General features: G+C 41.6%; 1 protein-coding gene across 1 annotated transcript; it reads right to left on the bottom strand.

Annotated features, from left to right (window-relative positions):
- LOC146365022 (uncharacterized) lies at positions 1 to 26,694 on the bottom strand. Its single transcript, XM_084916422.1, has 6 exons — positions 26,102 to 26,694; positions 10,317 to 10,549; positions 8,713 to 8,899; positions 8,380 to 8,475; positions 7,687 to 8,194; positions 1 to 6,186 (listed from the first exon to the last, which is right to left on the bottom strand). Exons 1-6 carry the CDS (start codon positions 26,126 to 26,128, stop codon positions 5,249 to 5,251), a joined length of 1,989 nt encoding a protein of 662 aa, XP_084772548.1. The 5' UTR covers positions 26,129 to 26,694; the 3' UTR covers positions 1 to 5,248.
- Positions 26,695 to 27,108: the final 414 nt, after the last annotated feature.

A 27,108-nucleotide genomic window follows, 5' to 3' on the forward strand; every position in this document is an offset into this window, starting at 1 on the left:
GATCCGTGGTTTTAATTTCACAGTCAAAGCAGGAATATTTATTTCTGTTATTTGCCACTTTGTTACATATGTATGTAACGAAGTGGCAAATAACAGAAATAAATAACAGAAATAAATATTCCTGCTTTGACTGTGAAATTAAAACCACAGATCAACATTATGTAACTAGAACCAGTGTAAGATTTTTGTACTTACCTTTGACAGTAAAGACTTGTCCTTTACTTAGTCTAGTTTCAGGAGGACCTGGCAGGGTTCAGAGAAACGTGTTCATGACTTTACTGACTGAACAGCCGTTTGGTATTTCAGCCCAACAAACGTGGCAAAAATAAATGGCACTCTTTGCAAAGTAGCTTGTTTTGACCTCCCGAGAGTTTTTCAAGGATGCAACATCTTTTGAAAACTATGAAATCTTCATGAATTGCACACAGCCATGATAAGCACTATGAAGGTAGAAGTAAATATACCAGTGGCACTGGAGCACCAGACTTGGTTTCTCTTTACTTTTCCGTGCTAAGATAGGCTTCCACACTGATGATCATCTGAACCCAAGAAAAAAAGGAAAGAGCAAATTTCCTTGAAAGTTGTTCATGTTCAAAGCAAAAGCTCAGCTGACTGGAGTTGGCAAAATCTCAAGAAGCTTTAAGGAATCACAGTTAGCAAACTTATTTTCCCTTTTTAGAATTCTCTTTGGTCTGGAAGAAGTTTGGAGACAGACTTTCGTCCGGCCTCGGAGGTTCTGGACAAACTGGCATTGACACTAGCTAATTATTAACAAATTATTTACATATTTAATTAAATTCTTATTGTTATTAAAATTCACAAGATAAGTACCTGTAGCAATCCCAAGCATGTCCAGTTTTTGGCTCTGCTTTAGCTTAACAATTTTAATTATTATCGCTGCCTGTCAGATGTCCGATCCAAATAAAAGCCCCCCCACACACACACACACAAAAGAAAAACAAACACAGGACGACAGTTTTAGCACAAACAGCAGTTTAGGCAATCAATGAAACACTTGTTCTGTGCTAATCAGGTGTTAGCATGCTAGGCTTTGACTGTAATATTAGCGCTTGTATATGCAACACTCAATACGCTAACATGTATGTACACACACTAGCACAGCAGGATGTTGGTGTAAAGCAGAAGTAATCTATTCAAGGCAAAATAAAGGATAAAATATAGAAAACTACTATGATTATAAAATATACTTTTACACGGTACAGAGATATTCTAGATTGTCCACAAACCAAAGTTACCCTGTTATCTTTGGCTAATCACTGCCAACAAACCAGCAAATTCACTCTTCTTCACACACACACACACACACACACACACACACACACACACACACACACACACACACAGCTTAGAAAAAACCCTCAGATATATTCGTTTGACAGGACCAACCTTTGAAACTCACTTTCTTCCAAATCTTCCCATGAAATATGAAAATAAACAGACATTTTCTCATATTTAACAAAATTGCATTGAACAGTTAGATTATGACACATTATTAAATCATAACATTTAACCCTGATAAACATTTCTTAGATTGTTGAAACCACCAGCTTCCTTCAAAGGTGTCTGCAGTCATATTGGCTCACAGCAGCCCTTGTGACAAGATAACAGAAACCTTGATATCTTGATATTTAATCATCCTCTCTGATCTGAAAATCTACCTGAACGTCATCACTGATAATCTGACAGGCTGGAACAAAGTCTCAATTACGCGTTTACAGAATTAAAAGTACAATAATTAGACTGAATTTGCAGCTAACAGCTGACGTGTAGTGATATGTACCTGTACTCATTCATGTACCGTGTTTGTGTAGTATCATCAGTGTTGTGTTTTCATAGATTTCAGATGCAACAACTCACAAGAATATAGTGTTTTTGCCTCCTGTGTGACAAGACTGATAGTTCTCTCATGTCTCTAATGGATATGAAATTATTGCCAGAATGTAGTTAGCTTAGCTAGGCCAGGCTAAAAGATTAGAAATAGAGCCAGTCTAGAAGAGTCTACTTCCTGGTATTTCCACCAGGAATCCAGCCAGGTGAGCAGTAGGGGGCGATCGTGAGCCAATCCTGACTATGTGTAAATGAAGCTCAACAGCTAACACGTTTATTTACACCTGTTTAAAGACAAAAAGCCTATTTTTATTTTAGTATTTCTAACACAACACTGATAATATGCCAGATTTGATATGAAACGACTCTTTTATCTCTCCTTTGATTTTTATTTTTTCTAAATTATGCATCGGCCGTTTAAGGACGGGGCGTACTTTCTCGATGGTTGTGGGAAGCGTAGCTTAACAACAATGGAAATTTCCATTTGTATATAAGAAGCTACTGGTTGCGTCCCACTTCAAAAGCTGTAAAGCTTTCTCAGATTTACTGCAACACAAAACTGTAAAAACTCTTAAAAGTAAATCTGTTGGCTCAAAGACGTCTTTTAAGAACATCATGGAAACTCGCCAAAGAAAAATGCTTTCTCCAGTAGAACTGGTCTTTTTCTTCATCTACATAGAGCTCCACTGATTACGGAATAACTCATGAGCGCCCCCTATGCTCTCTGAGAAACAAGGGAAAATGGGTATCCTGGTTAACTGGACACCTGTGAGGTCACAAGGTGTTATCTCAGGTGTGCTGGCAGATTTGGAGATTTTGCTTTATAACATTTGAAACTGAAGGACAATCGTAATAATTTCTATGCAAAACTCCCAACATTCCCAAAATTCCCAACCATTTGCTGCATGTGGCCTCTGTGTGGATTTGTTACTTTTCTTTGTCCCATGTTACACAGAAAGAATTTATTTGATAAACTGATGGATGACGATGAAGCCGCAGGATTTCTGAATGACAAATGTTTTATGCTTTTGGTACGTTACATATAAAAAAATAATTATCTGTGCGTTAAAAATATAACTCAGTACTCAGACGGGCGTTTACCAGGAAATAAACTTTACTTTCATTATTTCATTATATTTAAATTTGAGTTATGTTTAAAAATTCAAAAGGTTGTTTTCAAATAATGACTTTTACAAACAATAAATAAATAACTGGTTCAGTTTGAATGTTAGGATTACTTAAAAACATACAGATGGATGAGCATGAAGGTGCTATTGGATGTGGGGTTTTTCATTTGTATTCTTTAGTGTTGAACAAAGAGCCAAATTGGATATTTTGTATCATGTCTTCACAAATAAATATCAAATTGAAAATAATGTCATAGACATCTTTTTGTTAACGGAATAAAATGAACCTGGATCTGAGAAGTTCATACGTGGTGTGGACGGCCTGCTGTTGTTTGTATTTGTCGTTAAATATAAAGTTGTCCAAAGTCAGTCAGTAATTGTGTTAAATAATCGTGATCTCCATATTTACCAAAATAACTGCGCGCTGACAGATTTGTTACCAGTGGAGCGCTCTCAGGGCTACGGTAGATATGATACATCTGTCCTGTTTGATTTCCATGTCTGACCCACGTATTTGAAACACAGAACATTATGATTTTGGACTTAACTCTGCAAGAATGTCATACGAGAGAAAGAAAATCAACAAATCCGACACTCGACACTCTGAAACCAGGATGTGTTCTGCACTGCAGCTTCAAAAATCATAATATTCATCATCAATTTATAGATGAATCATCGGGACTGGAGAACCAAATGTGAGAAGTGTGCGAAGTGGAGATTCAGCTGAACACAGTGCTGCACAGAGACTTGCGAGGCCTCTCGATGGCGCCGCATTTATTTACACTCCGAGTCTGTGGGAGTGCGTGGAGATTAAAACGGTAAACCACCCAGGATACGCCAGTGAAACGACGGTGTGTTGAAACAGCATCTTAGAGGATTTAGAGGCTGTTTGATCATAAAGGTGCAGAAATCCTCTAACAAGCTTAGAGCGAGCAGTTTTGTTGTTTCACACAGTCGACTTTGACATTTTATGGCACAGAAACAAAGGCGGTCAACTAGAAAAGGAGCAGAGACACGTTTCCACAAGGCAACACATCCAGTGGTGTGATATTTGATGCCGGTCGCAGGCGGTCTGGTGTGTGAAGGATCTGACCAGTTCATCGTGCGAGTTAAGAGTTTGAAGCTCATGCAGCTCTTTAGAGTCTATTTACTCGTTCAAAACCGCAGAGAGTCATTTTTATAGCAGGCCCTTGATTAGAGGCTCTCTGCAGATGGTTGTGTTGCTGAAACTGAGCTCAGGAAGGCTGACCGTCTCCAGGACTGGAATGATCATCAACATTTGTGTTCATTTAGCCTTTTCTGCAGAGAGCTTTCTCCCTCTGAGCCCCAGTTTTGGATCCGACCACGCTTTTTTTCTGCTCTTCGGTTGTTTTTATAAACCCAGATGCATTTGAAGAGCTCTGACGCATCATCAAATGAGTCAGAACTTCCTATCAGATATTAAATAACATAGCTGAGATCCAGATTCACTAAGAGTGTGATGTGAGTCTAATGTAACCTCTTAACTTCCGCCGGGAAACTGGAGACCCATTTAGGGTTCTGGGTGGGTTATCGCCTTTTTCTAGTTTCTGAAATGTGCTTGTTTAGCATCAAGCTGAAGCGTCGCCAAACCCAAGCTCTAATCCTTAGTGGGTCACCAGAAACCATTTGGATGTCAAGATGTCTGCTGTAGAATTTTAGCTCAGAAGTTTTTTCCTTTACGTCTTTACTCGGTGTGACGGAAATGTTCAAACTTTAGTCCCTGCAAGTCAACATCAGCTTATCTTCTACGGTTCTTTCAGGCTAGAGTAGCTATAGTAGAATTTATGAAATATTATGACAGTGTATCGTGGCCATTAAACCTTTAAAAAAAAACATGAATGGAGCAAAGAGAGGAAGGTAATATTCCCAAAAAAACGTATATAATTCTTGGTATTTTAATCCCAGATATATGGATTTGTAATCTAACGTTCAGAGTTATATATTTCTTTTAATGGCAGCGTACCTTGGAGAACTGATTACTGAAAGGTGTAAACTTTTGTCTTAATTTTTCTCTTTATGAGGACTTAAAAGGATATTCAGTGAGATTTATGTTGGCAAATCTTGCAAATTGTGCCCCAATACACAAAGTTTTGTTATCAAATGTGTTTAAAATATAATTTCTATGTGTAACTGAGACGTGAGTGACCATGAAGTTTGCTGTTTCCAACACACATATTTAATGAATCTGGGTCTGAGTGATCTTGGAGGTTTTGTTCAGTGTGATCAGTAAATGATGACGTATTGCGTTCCCATCAGACAGTAGTGACCGACAGCAGTGGGCTGGGACACAGCTGGCTGTCGCTCTCCACTCGAGTCCCGTGAGTCAACAGCTCCTCCACCGTTGTCCAATCATCGAGCAGCTTGCTGTTCCTCAGTCGGTTCTGCTTCATGTGGCTCAGTTCCAGCACCGTCTGAGATGACAGTGACCCCTGAATGCCCCCAGTTTGCTCCTCCCCACCTCCTCTCCTCTCTCGGTGTTGGCGTGACAGCGCCAGGTGGCGTCTTCTTTCCGTCCGGCTCCAGTATCGCCCCGCCAACCGTCCATCGTCTCCTTCCTCCTCCCCTAGTCTGCCTCCTTCTCCTCGCACCTCCTCGTCTGTGGTGACCTCACTGCGTTCCCTGGCCAGACGGTAGGCTCGGGCCCTGAGCAGCTGATTCCTGACTGACCTCTGATTGGACAGTCTGGAGCGAGGTGAGGGTGGAGAGCGAGGACTACGTTGCGGAGCTCCAAGAGTGCTGTAGAAAGGACTGCACGTGCCCTTTGGCCTGCCAGGGCGGTTCCCGAGGGTCTGAATGCCACGCCAGTCTGACATGCCACTGGAGCCGGATCCAGGGCTCTTAGAGAGCGAGTCCTCCTCCCTGCTGCGGTTCGAGCCCGGGCTGTTTCTCATTGTGTTCTGATGATTGGTCAGACTCGTTTTGTCTATGCTCAGATGACTAGCAGGGTGACAGTTGTTGGGATAGCTGGCCCTGCTCCTGGGCCCCAGTGCATTGCTGGTTGTGTCTGGCTGGTTAGTCTGGGCTGTGTTTGGATCTGTCATGTTGGGATGGCTCGCCCTGCGCCGTCGCTGTCCTTCACTCAAATCTGTTATTGTTCGACTCCTACCTGGACCCTCTACAGTCCCGCCTCCTCTGTGCTGCTGCTGCTCCAACCATAGCGCCCTCCGCTGACAAGGCTCAGTACGACAACCTGTTCAAAGAAAGCTGTGATTAGGCCTTAGATATGTGTCTGCAAGAGTGTTTTTGGATATACTGAAATATGCTTGACGGGCATCTCTGTCCTACAACCCCAGAAACACTCACCTGAACCTGGATTATAAACTTAAAAAAAAAAAACACAGACTTATTTGCAAAATTTCTCATTAATTATGAAAAAAATAATGAAAAATAATTAACCACATCTTTCTGAAAACATATGAGGTGAGACGCAAGTTTGTCAGGTCGCGGTGCATTAACGATCTGAGACACTGAGCTGGTGACTTAATGCTATTTTGCTAGAAAGTCAGCACAACAATACCACGATGCAGTGCACGGTTGGTTATATAAACAAGAAAATGTGGAAACTACACGATGAAATGTTGGCTCCCAGTCAAGACATTTAAGCATTTTTCTCCCTCACAATGGGAGAGTCTGAGACTTTATGAATAAAAGAGGGATTTAGCCACCATGACATTGCAGATTGGTTTCTGTTAGCACTTTGTCCATCTACTAAAAGTGACTATGTTTGAATGAGATGGTAGCGTGGCCAAATTATCAGCTTGCTGAGCAAGATTGATTCATAGACTATGGCTACATCACACCAGCAAACATACGTGCTTATTAGAGGTAAGTTATGCTTCACCAAAGTCTTTACTTCAGCAACAGTGAAGAGTATATAGGGCGACCGTGGCTCAGGGGGTTGGGAAGCGTATCTGTAACCGGAAGGTCGCCGGTTCAAGCCCCAGGCTGTCCTGGTCGTTGTGTCCTTGGGCAAGACACTTTACCCTACCACCTACTGGTGTTGGCCAGAGGGGCCGATGGTGCGATATGGCAGCCTCGCTTCTGTCAGTCTGCCCCAGGGCAGCTGTGGCTACAGTTGTAGCTGCCTCCACCAGTGTGTGAATGTGAGAGTAAATGAATAGTGGCATTGTAAAGCGCTTTGGGTGCCTTTGAAAATGCTATATAAATCCAATCCATTATTATTATTATTATTAGACTTCTTGGATGGTCTGCAGCGATCGATGCAGGAGATACAAACGCAGTTTGTCATTAATTCTAGAATGTGAGCTATTCGCTCAGCTACTGTTACCTGTGTCAGCACACTGTCAAAGTGGCCATTCCCCTAACTTTAAGCCTTTGCTGTATCTAAATGGATGTATTTTAAACCTGATGTGTAGCTTACGTGAAGAAATCCATCTATAGACAAAACTCTACCCAGCTGTTAACCTACCTTTGTGATGCTGTAGAGTTGGGCATTTTAACATGAGCTGTTGGAGCCGCCTCGAGTGATCGTTTAAGGAACTTAATTTGCAGACGCAAATTTAGCTATTTGATTGGAGGGTGTAAACCTGGAAATTCTGTATTGACCTCTGGTTGGACTGTGATGAAGCCATAGCTCAAAACTTTGACAGATCAGACATAGGTGTGGACAGACAAATTAAAATGACTAAAAGTGGAGATTTTCACAATTATTTTACTGTGTTTTACTAACCGATAGAGGGTGAGGGTGGTGAACGGTGACGAGGTAAAGTGGGACTCCTCTCAGCTCTGTGGAAGTGAACTGTTGTGGTCGTGCTGTTACCCACAGAGCAATGGGATGCTTGTGGTACTCCAGGTTGGGTCATCGGAGTCGTCTCAGGAATCGACTCCAAATCCCAGCGTCCTCTCTGCTCACGAGGGGAGTGGCCTGAGCGAAGATGGTGAGCTTGCCGATGAGTGTGGCCTCCGTGAATCTTGTGTAGCCGTCTGTGCTCCCCAGTGCTGACACTGTGGAAGCCTGAGTCGCTGGGTTCGGAGGAGATTAGGGACTCGGAGGAAGAGGAGGATCCTTGAGAGGAAGGGGTGTGGCCAGGCAGTGATGACATGGCATCTGTCTCAGCTTCGGAGAGCGCTATCCGGTTGTGCGGGCTGTCGGGGCCACAGCCTAACCCGCTGTCAAGCTCACTGAGGGGAAGGTAGCCAAGAGGACGTTCAGACCTCCAGGGCTGACGATAGTCCGACTAAAGAGAAAATAAAAGAGAATTTAAACTGAGGTTTTTTTTCCAAATCAAACTGCAAAATATGCTGCAAATGCTCCATAACTGCAAAATTTACTAATAAAAAATGTAATAGTTAGAGAAACAGTATAACAGAGACAGGGATAGGTCTGAGAAGAGGGCATAGCCTTGATACTGAAACCAGTTACCTGTCTGGGAAAATTTTTTGGGTCCACCTCTTCTGCACCGTAACAGCCAATCAGACAGCTCTCAGAGTTAGGCTGGTAGTGCAACATTTCTTGGCCCTGAAATAGAAACAAAGGTGAGAAAAGAAACTAGTGTGTCTTCATTGGAGAGGGTCATGAGTTAACTTTAGTGCTGAAAGTCTCCCAGACGTGACCTTGAAGAGGAGTTCAGTCAGATGTTTTTAAGGGCTGATTTATGGAACAATCTGGAAAGATCGCAGCTAGCGTCATATTTTAGACGAACACACTCAAGTGATATTTCAGAATAAAATGGTGTTGTAAACAAAAACAAATTACCCGGTAGTCCAGTCTGTCCAGGTGGTCTAAGCTGTAGGACACACTGGGCAGGTAGTTGTTGCCTGGGTGCTGGTCATTTGATGATCTGGGGAGGTATCCATTGGGCGGGTAGGCATCAGGTGGCATCATCATGTGACCATTGGGAGAGTATAGGTCAGGTGACACAGTCATGTGACCATAATAAGGCCTGTGTAGTGAAAGAGATCAATAAAAACAATATATATATAGTCTTCATGTTCTAAACAGACAGGTACTTCAGGACAACAACCTTCCATGGCCATGAGAGACACTCGATGGAGCATCGTGCTGATCTTGCAAACTCAATTTGCCCCAAACCCTCAAGTAAAAAAGACACATTGTCCTTCAATCTGACATATCATGCAAACAGAGGCATATGATTTATTTTGGTGTTTTTCGTTGCAGTCGTTACACGTCAGCTCATCCCCAAAACTTTTCTAAAAGTCTTTATGATACGTGTTCTCATCCTTGATCCCGAACCCACATTCTCTGCTTTGTGGTGAAAGTTTACTCCAGTTGGTTCTCAGTCATCCAGGTCATGGTAAACTAAGGAGCTTGGAATGAAAAGCAACTGGATGTTTCATCTCTCATCTGAAAAGCTTCACCAGTTCTAAGACCAAATGGTGGAGAGTCCCAGATTTTAAGCCCTAGTGGGAGATCTCCCTTGAGAGGCTCGTTGACCCACTAACTGATCATAAGGTGTGAAAAAGGGTGTGGCTCATTATCAGCAGAGACTTCGGGTGAAACCATTATCAGGGTGAGTGGGTGTTAAGTCGCCTGGGAAGGGATCTCGAAATTGGATTATAGGTGGCAGACAGTTGGTGTCGTAAGCCACGCCCTTCTGTTCAAGGATGGCCGTCGTTCAGATGGTTTCTTTCAACTAAGCCATCCATGTCCACTGCTGGGAAGGCCTTCCGCACCATGTATAAACTTATTCTTAGAGTTCAGATAGATATCTACAACCAGATTAGTTTTATTTCCTTGAGAATAACAAAAAGATATCTAACCATTTGTTTTCAATTTGATATCTATTTGTGAAAATGTGATACAAAATATCCAACTGTCTGCCGCCTATAATCCAGTTCTGAGATCCCTTCCCAGGCGCCTTAACTTCCACTCACATCTTGTGTCTGTTGGTCTCAATAAGTTACATGATAGCGTGACGCAGGGACTCACAATGGTTTCACCTGAAACCTCTGCTGATAATGACTCGGATAAGAGGTGAAAACATTTTCAAGAAACGTAAAGAAGTTCATTTCCACTTTCCTTAGTTTAGCTTCAAACTTTCAACTCATCCTTCTGCCATCTTTTAGTCCTACGGCCAACATCTTATCCAGTTTGCAAACACCTTATTTCCAAAATCGGACTTAGGTTCCAAACTTTGCACCATTTAATTCTTTTCCTTCTCTATAAAAGTCTCTCATACTGTGAAAAACACAAATTTCTCTATTGTCATGAACGTATGGGGTTGGGGCGCTGACTTGGTTATCAAGTCAGATCTTGGCTCCTTAAAAGTAAAGAAAACTGAAATGTTTTTTACTTAAATCACAAAAATGACGCCGTCAGAATACGACAGAAGTACGTACCCTGCAGTGTAGCCGTCTCCCTGACTTTCCTCTCCCTCCATCAGCCCCATGGCTCTCAGGGCCTCCCAGTGTCTCTCGGTGGGGACGCTGCACTCAATTGCACAATGGGACCTTCGCCTCCTGTGACCATGCCCCCTTTTAGCTTCGACCTGCACAGCGACCGGCTGGCCATACTCGTCCACGTAGTGAAGCTCCTCTCGGTGTCGGTGGTGAGCAGGTTCACGAGTTTTAGCCTAAAGACCAAAAAAAAAACATGAAAGCTAAAGCACTGCAAGCTTAAGAAAAAGTGGAAATGAACATCAGTAATTTGGTTCCTTCTATAAACCATTATTTATATTTTCAACCACCCGAGGTTTCTGCTGTGAAACATCGCAGTATTTCGTGGAGTATTGATAAAGCAGATAGGCAGCAATAAAGACACAGAGGCAAAGTGGGAGTTTGGCCTCCAATACAAGGTCAGTCAGTGCTTTTGATCCAACTGTTTGGCATGCCTGACTACAATTGCGTTACATAAAGTGGCAAATGATTCACACTGTCTTTATATAAAAAAACGAGCCATTTTGCATAAGTTGGATAACAAAAGAGAAAAGTTTGGAACAGCAGCAAAGTTTTTCCTTTAGTACTTACTGTGTTTACTGTGTTTACTGTGAGTGTGTTTTTTAATGGAAACAGATGTTTATTGAATATAAAGCCTCTGACCGATGACCCTCTATGACACCATCAGCTGTGTCTCAGAAGGCTCCATGCAGTATTCATGTAAACTGGAATAGTTATTACACCAGACAAATAAAACCACTGGGTGATGAAGAGGTCGTGTAAACACACTGGTACTGGTGTCCAGGCTCCTGTGCATGTTCATGCTGATCTCGCTCTACCTCCAGGATGACCCTGCTTTCATATCTGTGGGATGCAGGTGGGCTCGGCTGATTGGTTGCTGTTTGCAGCTTGCTGCAGGCCTGACGCTTGAACGCTGGCTTCCCTCCAGCTTCTGTGGGCTCTCCTCTTTCCACCTCCAGCCAGCAAGCAAACTAGTCACTCAGCCTGTGTGTAGGATGTTAACTGATATCTGCCCAACAATGCAACAGTCCAGGTTTGGTAGAGGTGGGTGGCATCTCCGTGTAATCCTCTATTTCTTCTATTTTGCTGAGTTAGGAGTTTATTCTTCTCTTTTATTTCATTAGGTGTGTTTAGGTTGTACTCAGGGATGAACTGAAGCAAAAATTCCTTCAGCGAGTTTGAGTCTATCCTCAGTCACACAGAAATTTTTATGCTAACCTTGCCTCTGTAGAGCTGTCACGATATCACATTTTCCACATTTTCTCCAACAACCATGCAAACTCACTATGAATACACTGACAGCACCGATGTTCAGAACAGTTAGCATAGACCTTATAAACAGAGAATGTTAATGCAGGCTGCATTAACACAACAGTGTATGTCTTTGGATGCACGCGGTCTGTAGGTGATCGTGACAGAGTTGTGCTGAATTTAAATGCCCTGAAACTAAACTACAAACACAGAAAGTCGAGAAGGAAAAAACGCCTCTCCCTTTTTCTTTCCCTTCAAGTTTAAAAGCAGATAACTGCCTCTCCCTGACCCCGGTTCTACTAAAGATCTCCTGTGAAAAGAAAGTTCTTCCTCCCCACCATCCCCAGCTGCTGGCTCACAGGAGATCCAATCATTATAAATCAGTCCTATTTTATTTTGTAACCACCTGAGTATTCTTGTATTATTCCTAGTAGTATTCCTTTGACAGTTTTCCCTTAATTTTTTCAGCCCTGCCATCACCTGTTTAATTAGCCACACCTGTTCCCAGTCAGCCAATCAGCTGTGTACGTTCTCCCCCTGCTTCTCTTTCTTCCTTTGCCCGATCCCCTCATCTTTTTAAAGGTTTGGTTTTCCAGCAGTTCCCAGTGCTTTAAGCATTCCTCATGTTCCTGATGATCTACTTGTGCACGGCCTTTTTGGATTCTCTCTTTTGCCTGCCCCTTGCTGGAATTGTTTGCTCTGCTAGCTGACCCGTGCACGACCTCTGCCTGGTCAAAGAATTTTAGTCTCTTTGCCTCCGGGGTCTTGCATTTGGCTCCTCTGCTCAGCGAGCCCTGCACTAACAGTGTCGGGTACCTCAGTCTATAAAGCCCCTTGAGATGACTTTTCTCTCTATGGATACAAATGAATTCACACAGTAAAAAGCAAAAAGATTTGCCTCTGTTGTTTTAATGATGCTATTAAGAAAAACTGTGAAAATCAACAAGTAATGCTGTAAACTATTAAACGCTTCCCTAAATAAGGAAGTGTTAGACGTGAAAGGCTGAATGATGGAGAGTTCAATAGAACTGAAACCAGCATAACGGAGGTCTGAGTTTATAAATGGAACGAAGACGGGTTCGCTGAAAAATCGAGAAAGATTTCAGTTGAGTGACTCACATACAAATAAGGCCAGCTGTACCAGAGACGCACGATAAACACTGAGACGCCAGACTGGGAAGATTTGAGATAATAATGAAAAAGCTTCGACTCAGTAAATATTCTCTGCTGCTCGTTTCTGAAGGAGAAACATTGGCTGAGATTTTATTTAGCTAGACCTCGAAAATAACGTCTGGAGATCAGGCTGATCACCATATCTCATTTTTTACAAATTAATTAATGAAGATATGATTTTGAAAAATAACAGCAACAATGTTATCAGTCAAATCAAGGTTTAACTTTAATTTAGGATAAAATGAGACCTGATCATACAGATTTTAAATATGAGAAGTTTCTTTATTAATTCCCAATTATTTAATTTAGAATTTGCTTTTTCAGTGCTGTATACCATTTTATTTATTAAAATGCAACAAATAAGATCAAGCAAGCTCACTCTGTCCAGAGTGGATCGTTCTGTCCAGTCAGAGCATAAAAGGACCACTCACGCTCCGAAGGACAGTCAGTCATTAGGTCGGCTAAAGCCAAGTGATAACAAAACTCCCGTGTAACAGTACAGCCTTGTGTTGGAACGTCACATGTGATAGTTAAGATGCAGCGAAGTTACAGAGAGGCGGCATCTAGGTCAGGATTCAGCCCCCCGTAACCTCTGGACCAGCACTGGAGTCTTTACTCTCTCAGTACAAGGCCTGAGGTCTCACACACACACACACACACACACACACACACACACACACACACACACACACACACACACACACACACACACACTGGCACAGATATTAGCACAGAATCAGAACCACATGCACACATAAACAACATACAGTTCATACATGTGGAAACCTGCTTCCCAGAACACCCCTGCCCCTCCTACGCACACACACACACACACACACACACACACACACACACACACACACACACACACACACACAACCACACACACACAGACACACACACACACAGGCTCACAGAGCAGTCAGAGAGTGATGTGCTGTACCCTGGAGAAGTGTGTCGCGCTCCACTGCACTTTGACAGTAACACAGACTGATCTCTCTCCCCTCCCTTCATCTATCCGTCGCTCTCTGCTGTTTGTGATGCTTTGACTCAGTTTTCAGTCTCAAAGTGCAAAACTCTGCAGAATGCAGACATTCGTCATTCTCAGCACAAAATCACAGTTAGCATGCAACAAGAGAAAACAAGTGTCACATGAGGAAAGCTTGGTGAATCTGGGTCCACCAAAGTTTGATCATCAGAGCGCGAGTCACTGCAATTCAAAATGTCAAACTAGGCTATAAAGATAAAAATAAGTCTGATACTCAGCCTGCTGTCTTTTAAAGTAGATGATACAAGAGAGTCAAATTTATTTATACAGCATCTTTCATACAAAAGCTGCTCAACGTTCAGAGACGAAAAGATAAAAGCATTAGGACAAAACAAAAATGCAATAAATACAATAAAGTTTATATTTTATGTAAAAGCTACAGAAAAAAGGTTTTAATCCTGATTTCAAATAACTAATAGACTCTTTGTTTTATTATTTCTTTAATCTGAGTTAAAGAAAGCATATAAATATTAAAAGGAAGCAGTCCGACAACAGAACCCTGAGGAACCCACACGTGACCTTTATTTGGTCAGAATTATGGTTGCAAAATGACAAAAAAATCTGAATTTGTCAAATAAAATTCAAACCAATTAAGCGCAGTTCCTGAGAGTCCCACCCGTTTCTCCAGCCTATCAAGCAGTACTGAGATGAAGCACTACTAAGACTGTGACTTTTGATGCATCACTATTACGCTGAATAAAACTGTGATAAGAGTGGTGTCAGCGCTATGATGGGGTCAGAATCCAGACACTGAGAAGATTGTTCTGAGTGAATTTGCTGGTAAACAACCGTCTCAATAACCTTTGACAAAAACGTTAATTTAGATATCAGCTGGTAATTACTAATTACTGAGACATCCAAGTTGGACTTTTTTAAAAGAGGTTTTATTACTGCAATTTTCAGGGTCTTAGTAAAATGCTGTGATTGCAGAGATGTATTATCTATCTGTAGTATTAGTGGGCAATATATCAAAGGAGAAAGTTGTAGATTTCATCTATTTAGCAATTTCTGTCAAAGATATGAGGTTTAAAGGTTTATTTCTTAAATTCTTAGTAGTATATTAAGTTATTATGTTATTACTATGTCTCTTGAAATTGAAACACCAACTGGTTGACTTGTCTTTTGTATTTTCTCAGTAAAAAATGCTGCAAAATCATTACATGGTTTATTAGACGATAACTCAGAAGGAAGTGGTGGCAAAGTTTTTGTTAGTCTGTCAATAAACTAAATAAAACACGAGTGTTATTGATATTGTTATTGATGATCTTTGAGAAAAAGGACTGTCATGCCCATTTTTTACTTTTGATTATAAATTCAATTCAATTCAATTTCAATTCAATTCAATTCAATTCAATTCAATTCAATTCAATTCAATTCAATTCAATTCAATTTTATTTATATAGCACCAAATCACAACAAAAGTCGCCTCAAGGCGCTTCATAGATACAGAGAAAAACCCAACAATCATATGACCCCCTATGAGCAAGCACTTTGGCGACAGTGGGAAGGAAAAACTCCCTTTTAACAGGAAGAAACCTCCGGCAGAACCAGGCAACCAGCAAATCTGAAGATGTCTTTATTAATATTGTAATGAGCCTGCACTTTAGTTTTCCTCCACCTACATTCAGCCTGTCTGCACTACCTGTTCTGAGTTCTAACCATTAAATCACTGATCTTTTCCCTCCACGGATAATTTTGGTCTTAATTGGAGCAATAGTATCCATAACAGTGAGCAGACTAAGGTAAAAACCATCATCAACAGAATCCAAAAGCAAAGATGATGGAGGTATATAAGCCTCAATAAACTGTGGACAGGCATTGTCACTGACACGTTGATAACTTCATCTTTACCAGTGATTTTAAACACGACACAATAATGATCTGAAGAGGCTACATCACTGACCACAGTGGCAAATACATTTAAACCTGTAAAGATCCAATACTCTTCTCTGAGGGCCTTCAACTTTCAGATTAGTGCAGAGCTCAAGCCCAGATTACCCAGATCTTCAGGATCGGATGCCAAGTCTGCATTAATGGTGCAGTTTGAGGCTCCGCCCCATTCATTGATGAACGATTATCCAAATCTTCAGGATGGGATGCTGAATCGTCCATTGATGCTACAAATCTGTTCTGTAACTTCACGGCCTGTTCACCGATAGGTTTATTCTTTGTTTGCTTAAATACTCAAATGAACATGAAGCACCAAAGGTCAAAGGTCACTCAGTCTGCTCTTCAAGTCGATTCATTCGTCTACATGGTAACATGCACTGTGCTCACAGTGGCCGAGACTTTCTATTGAGCAAATACCTGTGACATAAGTCCAGTATTATTAACAGCTTATTGGCACATAAACCATAAAGTGCAACACACACATTTCCCCCGATTTTTCCCGTTTCTTTAAGACCATGCATCCCAGCTGTTTCTCCAGGAATCTCCCAGAATCTCTGACTTTTAAAAAAAATAATTGGTAAACACATATTAGTAAGTTTTACGTGTTTGTCGTGTTGCCAGAAACACGGTCCACACACTAAATACAGTTTATACCCATCTGTCAGTGCAACCTGGCAACACACAACCCGGTTCATTTGTGCTGCTGGTCTCAGGAACACCACTGTTATTTGCTCAATTAAACAAAGGCAAACTGAGCATGTGTTTTTGCCTTTGGTATAGTTTGAAAGATATTAATCAAGCCAAACTTCTGGCATTAAAAACTTGTAACTGAAATATGGTGAAAAGACAATATAACTTTATAAACATTCATTAACATAAATTTTCATGAAAATATCCACGCTGGACAGCTAAAAATGGCTGTGACTCGTCTGTGGTTGGAAAAAGGCGGGTGTGCAAAATACAACAATGAAAAACAAAGATGCTGCAAAATCAAACGATTTGGACAGCAGGAAAATCATTTCACACATCATCCTGTCCCATATCATTTTCATTTTACAAGTATTATTATATATGAAGTCACATAAGTGCCTTAAGGACAACTATGAGAATTAGCCTGGGAAAAACACTTTCCACAGCTTTAGTGCAAAGACTTAGCATCAGTTTTCTATTTCAGGTAAACGATACAAAGCTGCTGCCAGATACTCATATCTGCTATTTAGTCACACTGATTAAATATCAGAGTTTTAAACTGCTCCAAAAAGGCACCAAAAACACAAACACAGCTGGAAAGAGACTGCAGCTGAGCCGAGGTCTGTCAGACAGCTTAGAGCCGATTTCCCTTCTAAGTCCAGGAAGAGTCAACAAAAAAAAAACTTCCAACATACCCAGAACCAAAACTGTGTTTTGTAGCAGGAGACCAACATGTTAATTTGGGCATTTCAACAGAGGAGTCGGTGGGACTGACTCATGTTTTGGATAAACAGGTAAGTTTCATAGTGATGACGGACATCATGTTGTTAATCATTTACACTTTCGTGGTAGCCTGGCTTTCTTAGTCAGTAAAAATAGGACCAAACGTCTGACTGACAGCAGACTGATTTCTCAGGTTGTTAACGAACCATCAAACCACTGATGCTCACACCTAACGTCAGTCTGAGTTTCTGTGACATCACAAAACTGGAACTCTATTCAGATTTGTAAGAGCCTGATGTTGTTGGCTAATGTGCTGCATATCAACGTACATCATTTAATGTAGTGTTAAAACCATCAAAAATAAACTTGTGCTTTTTTATTTTAAGAAAAAAGGTTAAACGACATCTTGCTGAACCCAAAATAAAGCACACGTAAGGCCTCACAGTAACATATACATGCTGCTGATGAGCTGAAAATCTATAGTTGAGGTGGTGTTCGTCCTCTGACTATTCAGCCTGACAGATGCAGAAATACTCAGGAGGAAAATAGATCGTGAGCTCTGTGATTTGGGTGAAGTGGGAAGTGAGTCACATTTTCTTTTGTATCATACACACAAAGAAGGTCGTTTTTTATGAAATGATTGGACAAAACCCTGGAATGTTCTGGTACGAACATGGAGGCTTTATCTGAAAGCATCTAAATTTGTTATCATGTGATTTATCTCAGTTATAATTATCAGAATCCATGTTTGATCAGTGATTTGTGAATTATGCCGTTGACACAGTGTACTGTGCAGCCACGGGGAGGACAGAGCAGCAGCACCACTCTTTTATGTCAAACTGTCAGTCTCTGTACAGTCACGTGCCACGCCCTGCTTTGCTGCCTTAGATTCCTCCGATCACGCACAAAGCGTGGCTTTCTGCTCTGTTTTGTGTTACAGCGCTGTCAGCACAGACAGGTCAAACATTCACATGCAGCTTTAGGGGCCATGAAAGAAGATCCTGCTGATCGTCTCCAAGAAAGACCTTGAGCTTTCACCTGGCAGGTGAGCAGAGAGTCAATATGGACCGATTCAGTCACAGCACCAGTGGGATGAAGTTGAAATGACATCCTGGGAACAATCATGTTGGTTCTTCTTCTTTTGGCTGCTCTCTTTAGGGCTCGCCACAGCATCCGTCTGACCCTATCCCCAGCATCCTGCTCTGTCACACCAAACCTCTGCACGTCCTCCTTCACAGCATTCACGAATCCTCTCTGGGGTCTTTTCCTCCTTCTTACATCTCCATAGTCAGCATCCTTTGTCTAATATATCCACTATGCCTCCTCTGCACTTGTCCTTGCCAGTGCCCTCTTTTCTAGACATCTCCACTTCCTCCTTACTGATCCTGTGTAGTTCATTGTCCTCCATCTGTCCCCTTACCTCGCTAATTTTCTGCATTCATCAGCTCCCATCTTCTAGACACACTCTCTTCACTCATTTGCACACGTCTGTGGTTAACCACCCTAACTTGCTGCACATCCTTTCCAGCCTGATTTTCCTTCCTAGTCTTTTTCTCCTTTCTTAATGCCCAGTCTCACACACAGCTACTAAGCCTTTTCCTTTGCCACCTCTCTCTTTCCTGCATGCCTAGCCTCAAAGTACTCTTGTCAATCTCTTCATCTCCCTGGAGCAGTGTAGTTATTGATGGAAAATCTATTTAGGAAAAAATAACTACTGTGCACACAAGACAAAAGATTTTTGGATGGGTTCCACACAGGGATCGTGAGACTGCACGAGTTAAGGACAGTAATCACCTCTTGTTGGCTCTTTTGATTGGATTTTTTGCTGATTGATACGGATTTTTATGGACAGACTGAAGCATTAGATTTGAATTATCTGGTACTGTTTTCTCATCGTTTAAATCTTATTAGCCTGTCAGATGTTCCACAGGGGTCAGTTTCAGGCCCAGTCTTGTTCTCATTATATATCCTCATATCCTCATAGAGCATGTAAGTGAGATGCATGGTTCAAATTGTATTTCTTATGTTAATTACTTACAGATATATCAATGTCACTATCAGGCCATCTGACCGTGGTATGCCAAGTTGTCTTAAGGACTTCCTTTGCAAGGTCAGAAATTAATTTCCTCCAACTAAACTCAGAAAAAATGAAATTGCTGACCACGAGTTTTGGCCCATGCCTGAACAGATTCTGGCATTAGCTGATTCCCTGAAGGTAAATTTCATGGCAGTGATATGTACAAAATAAGATGTAACTAATGAAAGGATATGGACAACCGATGAAAGTTGCAAAAGTGTGTAATCATGTTGGTCTGGACTGTCATTTTGGTGATCAGCTCAGAAACTCAGAAATCCTCAGACTAAATGGAGGGAGATACTAAAACAGCATCAAAAATGTGGCTCTCATTGGGCGTGCAGCACAACCAAAGCAGCAATCATAAATAAGGCATGACATTACCGGTGTCATTGGGGGATAGTTTCATGGTGTTCAAAAATCTCTAAATGTGGGCCTGTTTGATCAGACACAGTGAGAGGAAATCCCTTCTTCTTCCTGTACTGGAGAACAGCTACTCCTCAAATACTGTAGTGTAGTGCAGGGCTGCAGTGGAGGAGTCTACAATGTAGGTTGGTGCATGGATTATAATAGTTTGCAATTCTTTAGGTTGATGATAAAACTGTCGGTGCAGTGCAGCATCATTTTGTTCAGTTATGCAACTCGTAGAATCAAAGTTGAAGGAAAAAACAGAAACATTATCAGTTCACATTCAACGAAAATGCTGTGCCTTTTGAAACATGTTGGCTGAAACTGTAAACTTTTAAGAAGAGGCTAAAAACTGGCCAAATAATGAGCACAGTTAATAATTATTAAATATACTGTCCAGGAAATATAGTGCTATATCAAAGCTGTTTACTGATCTGTTGAAAACGACAATTTATTGTGTATGTTTAACTAAATAGCACAAAACTTAATGTGTCATTAAGTTGAATGAGTTAACCCTCAGACCTGAGAATGATCTATTACATAAAAACATGATATCAGACTAGCAATAAACTACATAGCCCACATTATAAAGAAATTAATGCCTTATTTCTTGACAAATGCATGTCAAGGAGTTGGCCATGTTACCAAGGCCATAGAGTATTAATTTAAGTGGTTGAACGAATACATTTGTAGGGAAATATCAGCAGATGTAATTTTGCACATAAATTCATATATATATATATATATATATAAAATATTTCATGTAAAGCTATTTCTGAGCCAACATACAGTTTCACCTTTTTAAGTAGGGACCAGCGTAACTAAGGCTTGCCCTGTCCTGCTAGAACTTAGTGCAGTGTTTGATACTGTTGACCACAATATTTTATTATTAAAGGTAAAGAGTCCTCTTCACACACTGAGGTTAATTATGGAGTTCCACAGGGTTCAGTGCTAGGACCAATTCTGTTTACATTATACATGCTTCCCTTAGGCAGCATCATTAGAAGACATAGCATACATTTACACTGCTATGCAGATGACACCCAGCTCTATCTGTCCATGAAGCCAGATAACACACACCAATTAGTTAAACTGCAGGAATGTCTTAAAGACATAAAGACCTGGATGGCCGCTAACTTTCTGCTTCTTAATTCAGATCAAACTGAGGTTATTGTACTCGTCCCTGAAAATCTTAGAAATATGGTATCTAAGCAGATTCTTCCTCTGGACGGCATTACCTTGGCCTATAGTAACCCCGTGAGTGCTGCAGCAAGAGTCCTGACAGGGACTAGAAAGAGAGAGCAGATTTCTCCTGTTTTGGCTTCCCTTCATTGGCTTCCTGTTAAATCCAGAATTGAATTCAAAATCCTGCTCCTCACATACAAGGTCTTAAATAATCAGGCCCCATCTTATCTTAATAATATTAAAGTCATGGAAAGGATTTTCATGTGATCAAATAGTTTAATTTAGCATTATTTAATTCTGTTATTCCAACTTAATTAATGATGAGCTTATTCACTGCAGTTGATTGAGTTGATGCAAACCATGCAATTACGTTAGTCCAACAAAAGCACTTAATATTATTGGAAAGCTATTTATTAAAGTGGAAATCCTTCCCACAATTATTTTAAGTTCATTCAAAGAGTTATTCTTTGGGTGTTCAACAAAGTTTAGAGTCTGGTTAAAATAAAACTTTAAAGAATGTATTAAAAAACTCACATACCTGTCACTACATCCTTCACTCACTATGTGTTTATAGACCTCTCTGCATTTAGTCATTGGTTGCTATTAATCTCTGGCTCTCTTCCACAGTGTGTCTTTTGTCTTGTCTACTTCCTCTCAGCCCAACCGGTCGCAGCTGATGGCCCCGCCCCTCCCTGAGCCTGGTTCTGCCCAAGGTTTCTTCCTGTTAAAAGGGAGTTTTTCCTTCCCACTGTCACCACGTGCCTACTCACACAGGCTCGTCTGATTGTTGTCTCTGTAGGATCAGTATAAAGCACATTGAGCTGAATTGAATTGAACTGTAATGTAACAGATTACTTTTAATTCCCCTTACTGGAGGTTTGATTCTTACAATCCAAGCGGGCTAATGAAAGAGGCACCGGTCTCCTTATTACAACAACTCATGTTTTCCTCTCTGGTCTCTATTTAAAGTCTCGTGTAGACTGATATATGTAGTGACTGTCTGTAAACACGCTGCATTTCATGTCTCATGTGTTCATGAAGTGCACTGATCAGGTCACCTCAGCAGGCATCAGCTTGAGTTATGACCTCCCTCCTCTGTTTGTCTCTGCCTGTTTTACTCTGTCAGAGATCCACTGGTCTCTGAACTCTGTGTGTGTGTGTGTGTGTGTGCTGCACATCATCTGATAAGGTGTTTGTTTACATGCACCACAGCGTCAGCGCATCGAGGAGAAAACCCTCTCCGACATGCGTTCCCAGATAATCGTATGTTCCAGAGTTCTGAGATGAACAGGAGCCAGAAAACATTCATGCTGCAGATTGTTCAGCTCTGCATGAAGGCGAGCCTTTTGATCATTGAGGCGTTCAGCCAGGAGATGTGGTGCTAAATGAAAACACGGCTAACTCGCTGACAGCAATTACTGAGATGTGGCTTCTTGCTACAACAGGCAGCGAGAAGGAAGGAGGAGTGCTCAGTCACCAAGACAAACGGGAACACTTTCCAAGAAAAACTCCCAGTGACGGCTGATCTGTAGAGCTGGAGCGCTCTTCATAATGTGTCCTTGTGCTATTCAGGCCTTACGTGGATAATAGAGTGTTGAAAGCTTTTAAGAGAGTGATTTTCTTTTTTTCCCTCTTATACAGTAGTCACCAACGGAAGTCGCGGTTGGCAGGTTTTGGTTTAAGAAAAGAAAAAGATCTTTGTAGAGTCAGATAAGATGCTCCATATCTGTGAAGTCAGTTTATTAGAGGCACATAAAGAAGGAAAAACATGCTGACCTATATTCAGATCGCTGCCAACAAGCTCAAAACTAATTAGGGAAATTATGGGGTTAATTAACATAAGATTAAATATTTATTTTTCTGCAAAATGAAATAAAATAAATCCTCCATTTGTCTGGAATGATGGTTTAAGGTTTTGTGCAGAATTCTGATGGAAATATGGAGACAAGAACATAAACACTGGATGACTCATCCCTCACTGCTTCAGTAAGTCAGATGACAAACTTGATTTTTTTGTCACATGGGGGAAGCAGGGGCCTTATTTCCAGGAGGGTTAGGGGGGTTATGACCCCCCAATAATCAGACCCAACCAATGTAACCCCCCAATAAAATGATGAATTATCTTGCATAAATAGGCTGTTGATTTTCTTTACTCATTTCAGTTATTACCAGCAAAATAGTTGCATGTTTAATCATCTGTGAATTTACCCAGATTTATTTATTTATTTAGACAGAGATCTAAACACCCCCCCCCCCCCCCCCCCCCCCCCCCAATGTTCAGCACAAAGTTACACAGATGTGAGGAAGAAAACAACGAAAATCCAAATCTACAGTTACAGACTGTTCGAAATAACCAGCAAAAAATACTAAAGATTTCAAAACCAAACGCTGTGTGATAATAAAACAGATGCTTTAGGTGCGCAGGTGTATTTGTAGATCGACAGATAATGAATGCATGGTCTAAACTTCACTTCATATTTGATGCAACATGATCTTTATCTTGTAAATAATGGCCCGCAATCACGATCATGATTGCGTGATTTAGTGCAGGCCTGTTCCTTGAATTCCTTTTCTAACCCTCCTTAATCTTCATTTCTAGTTTCATGCTGCTAAAATGGGGATGCATCTGTACTCACTCCCAACGTCTCACATATGGACAGTTGATCAAGACCCGTCAGCATCACATTTTTATACAAATTGCACCACTTAACATAGTTTTTCTACAGTTAAACACCGTGAACGTCTTCTTAAACTTCATCAAACAGCGAGTAAAAAACCAAGCAAAACAAAGCTTGAGACCTGAGCCACAGTCCCCCAGTTCCCTTTCTCCTGTGAAGGCTTTATGGCTCCTTTTACGCAGGAGCATTTGCTCAGATTTGATCTCATGCAAATGAGATTGGGTTTTAATTACTTGCTCTTTATGGCCCCTCAGGCTTGTGAAAAATAACCGTCTGAACTGAGTAGTCTGGGTGTCTCGTGCACATTCTTACATAGTCAGGATTAAGAGAAGATCTCTTAGTGAAACATTCACAGCACTTTAGCTCACGTCTAGATTCTGGAAGTGCAACCAGCTCAAACGTTTTTCTGGGCTTGCAGATCAAATCAAAGATTAGCCTCGGAGTGTCAGGTCTTCATCTTCAGCAGACATCAGACCAACAGCTCTCTGAAGCTGTATTTGAACCATGCACGAAGTGCCTGATGAGGCTGTTTGAAGTTAATCCAGCACATTTCCAACCACAACTTCTCTGTCTGAACGCGCTGCTGACAAATACAAGACCACAAATTAATTTTGTTAATCAAGTCATTAAGTAACAACAATGAAAACACCACCAAACAGTCTACAGCCACACTAACAACTCTGAAAAGGTTACACTTGTTTCTCCCTGGTTTTATAAACCTCCAATTAATAATGAATAAGTTCTCATGTAAACACCACCATGATGGCTTTAAGTGAAGCACACATTCATACCATTGCATGTGTAAATATAACTTATTTATAGGAATGAAAAGAACAAAGCATGCTTCATTTCAGGACACACACAGCACTGAGACGTTCTCTGCAGAGATGAGATAACCTGCTGGACGTGACCTCAGCTGATCTCTGCAAATCAGGCCTTTGCTTCAGCACAGCAGTGAGACTGAAGCCACTGTGGGTAAAACACTCATGACAGCCTGCTTGGAGTTTGTCAAACTGCATTTAAAGGACAAAGTGCAAAGAGATTTGTTGATTTGATGAGGCACAAACTCCCAGGCGTCCAGGCACTGATCATCACTCAGTGAACCCACTGGTGCAGCTAAGCACGGTGGAGGCATCATCATGCTATAGGGGTGCGTCTCAGCAGCACAAACACAGAGACCTGAGTGGGTTCACCTTTCAGTACCACAGAGACCTGGAGTAAACCAACCAGACAACACTGGAGTGCCTTCAGCTGCAGCGTCACAGGTAAAGTCCAGACTTTAAACCCAGAGCCTCAGTGCACCCAGCACAGGCAGCATTTTAAAGGTTTACGTAGCCATAGTTAACAGTCCTGCTGTCAAACTTAGTATTAAGTTAAAGGTTAAGCTTGGCCAATGACATTACCCTGATTTATTAAACTTTTGATTCCACAGTGATCCCGAATTTACAAAGACTTAAAACTGGCAATTAAAGAATAAAGTCTTCAGAGAAGTGTCTTGATGCATTCTCAATCATCCAGGAAAGCAAATCTCCAAAAGTTGATTCTGTTCATCTGGACATAGCGTTTTGTGGCAGAAACGTTTCTGAAGGAACTGAAGGAACAACGGGCTGGGAGGTCAAACCTCACAGCCCGCTGTTCCTTCACTGGGCTGGTTTCAGTCATTATGCAAATGTCCTGTTTATAAGATTGGAAACCTGCAGTCAGCTGAGACTGAAGACGTCACTTGGATGAGTGACGAAGCATTTCTCCCACAAAACGCTACGTCCAGATGAACAGAATCAACTTTTGGAGATCTTCAGAGAAGTGTTTTTGCAGCCACGGGCTTCACCTCCTGCTGACCATCAGAGAGACTACAAGGCACATCTACAGTAGCCTCAGTTTTTAGACACAGAAATCATCTTTCATACTAAGGTTCTGAGGTTCTGTGAGGAGAATAAGATACACTTCTTAGAGGTTTACCCAAAATACTGGAAACTACCACTGCTGCTAGAGAAGCTTCTACAAAAGACTAAATTAGTTGTAGAATACTTTTTAAATGGCAAATAGGAGTGTTTGATTTTTACATAATATTAATAATAATAATGATAATAGAATTGCAAAAAGCAAGAAACACTGACTGTGACTCATTGAAAAAGATGTGAGTGTAAAGTGAAGGGATGTGAATACTTTATGAATCCTGGACATGTGTGTGCAGCTCCCATCACTGTTTCTCACTCACTGCTTTTCTTTCTGCCTCCTCATCCTTTACAGAAACACACACACACACACACACACACACACACACACACACAGTCAGATAACAGCCTTTAGCCTTCAGTCATCAGAGCCTCTCTCTCAGCTATTGTCTGGGTTCATTCGTAATATCTGGGTTAGGGATTTGTGTACATGTGCGTGTGAGCAGGAGTGTGTGTGTGTGTGCATACAGTAAAGGTGTGTGTCTACATCTCCACAGTGATATAACAGAGAGCAGGTCATCCCAGCAGCCATCACATCTCATTTACCCACCCTCCTCCTCCTCCTCGTTCTTCTCTCTTTCTCACCCCCCTCTTTGTTTATCACTCTCTCTCTCTCTCTCAGACCCAAAACACACCTGCAGAAGCTCACTCACCTTGGTCCGAGTGAGACGGCAACCCATTCTGCCTTTGCCCTCGGACGGGTCAGAGTTAGGAGGAGCAGAGAGGAGAAAATGGTGGGAAAATGGTGAGTATGACAGGAAAAGAAAAGGAATAAGATGGAGAGATCAGATGAAAGAAACTGCAGAGGAGAGGAAGGAAAAGGGCAGAAGAGGGTTCAAAAGCATGAGAACGAAAGACAGCGAGAGAATAGAAAGAAAGAGAGAGAGAGTTTGTTGAGCCTCGTCCGCCCACCAGCTCACATCTCCAAACTCTGAAAACCCACAATCCCTGGCTAATCAGCTGTCCTCCTGTGCTGCTGAGGAAACTACAGCTCCCATGATGCTGCGGTGTAAACAGCAGCAGCAGCAGTCGGTGGGAAGCAGGTCCATCGCATTAAACCCCTCTCTCCTCAGGAATGAGAAATAATCATGGGCGAGCAAACTGCAGCAGGAGCAGCACAAAGCGGGACGAGCGAGACAGAGGAGAATGAATGAAAGAGAGAGAGAGAGAGCGGTACATGTAAAGAACAGAGCTGTCTTCATCTGACTGTTTCTTCCCTTTCTCTCTGTGTTCTTCTCTCTCTCTCTCTCTCTGCAGCTCGGCTCCTGCTGGCCAATCACAGTGGCTGGATGCAGGAGGAGGGAAACATTTGCTCTGATTGGTCAAAGGAAGTGTCAGCTGAAGCATCCATTCAACGTTTTCCTCTCCCCTCTGCTCCTCTCTCTTTCTCTCGTTCTCTGTATTTTGTTGGTCTGTCCTTGTTTCACTCCCTCTTCTTCACACTGTGCTTTTTCTCTCATCCCCATCTGTCTCAGAAAGCCCACAGCATCGACTGTGTGTGTGTGTGTGTGTGTGTGTGTGTGTGTGTGTGTGTGTGTGTGTGTGTGTGTGTGTGTGTGTGTAACTCCACCAGACCCTTTTTAGCCTTCATAACTCACATGTTCGAAAATGAAAGTGCACTTTGATGTCCTGTAATATGGACGTTATTTAGCATGAAAGT

Source organism: Perissodus microlepis, chromosome 20 (assembly GCF_051167445.1).
Source record: "Perissodus microlepis isolate ML-2025 ecotype Zambia chromosome 20, ASM5116744v1, whole genome shotgun sequence".
Taxonomy (NCBI): domain Eukaryota; kingdom Metazoa; phylum Chordata; class Actinopteri; order Cichliformes; family Cichlidae; genus Perissodus; species Perissodus microlepis.

What these genes read in the sequence shown, in the direction of transcription:
- LOC146365022 (XM_084916422.1), bottom strand. Translation starts at nt 26,128, where the DNA reads ATGGGTTGCCGTCTCACTCGGACCAAG. An exon ending in TGGACAGACTGGACTACCGG is followed by an intron (nt 8,476 to 8,712) that starts GTAATTTGTTTT and finishes TTTCTATTTCAG; the next exon opens with GGCCAAGAAATGTTGCACTA. An exon ending in ACCACCCTCACCCTCTATCG is followed by an intron (nt 6,187 to 7,686) that starts GTTAGTAAAACA and finishes TTCTTTGAACAG; the next exon opens with GTTGTCGTACTGAGCCTTGT.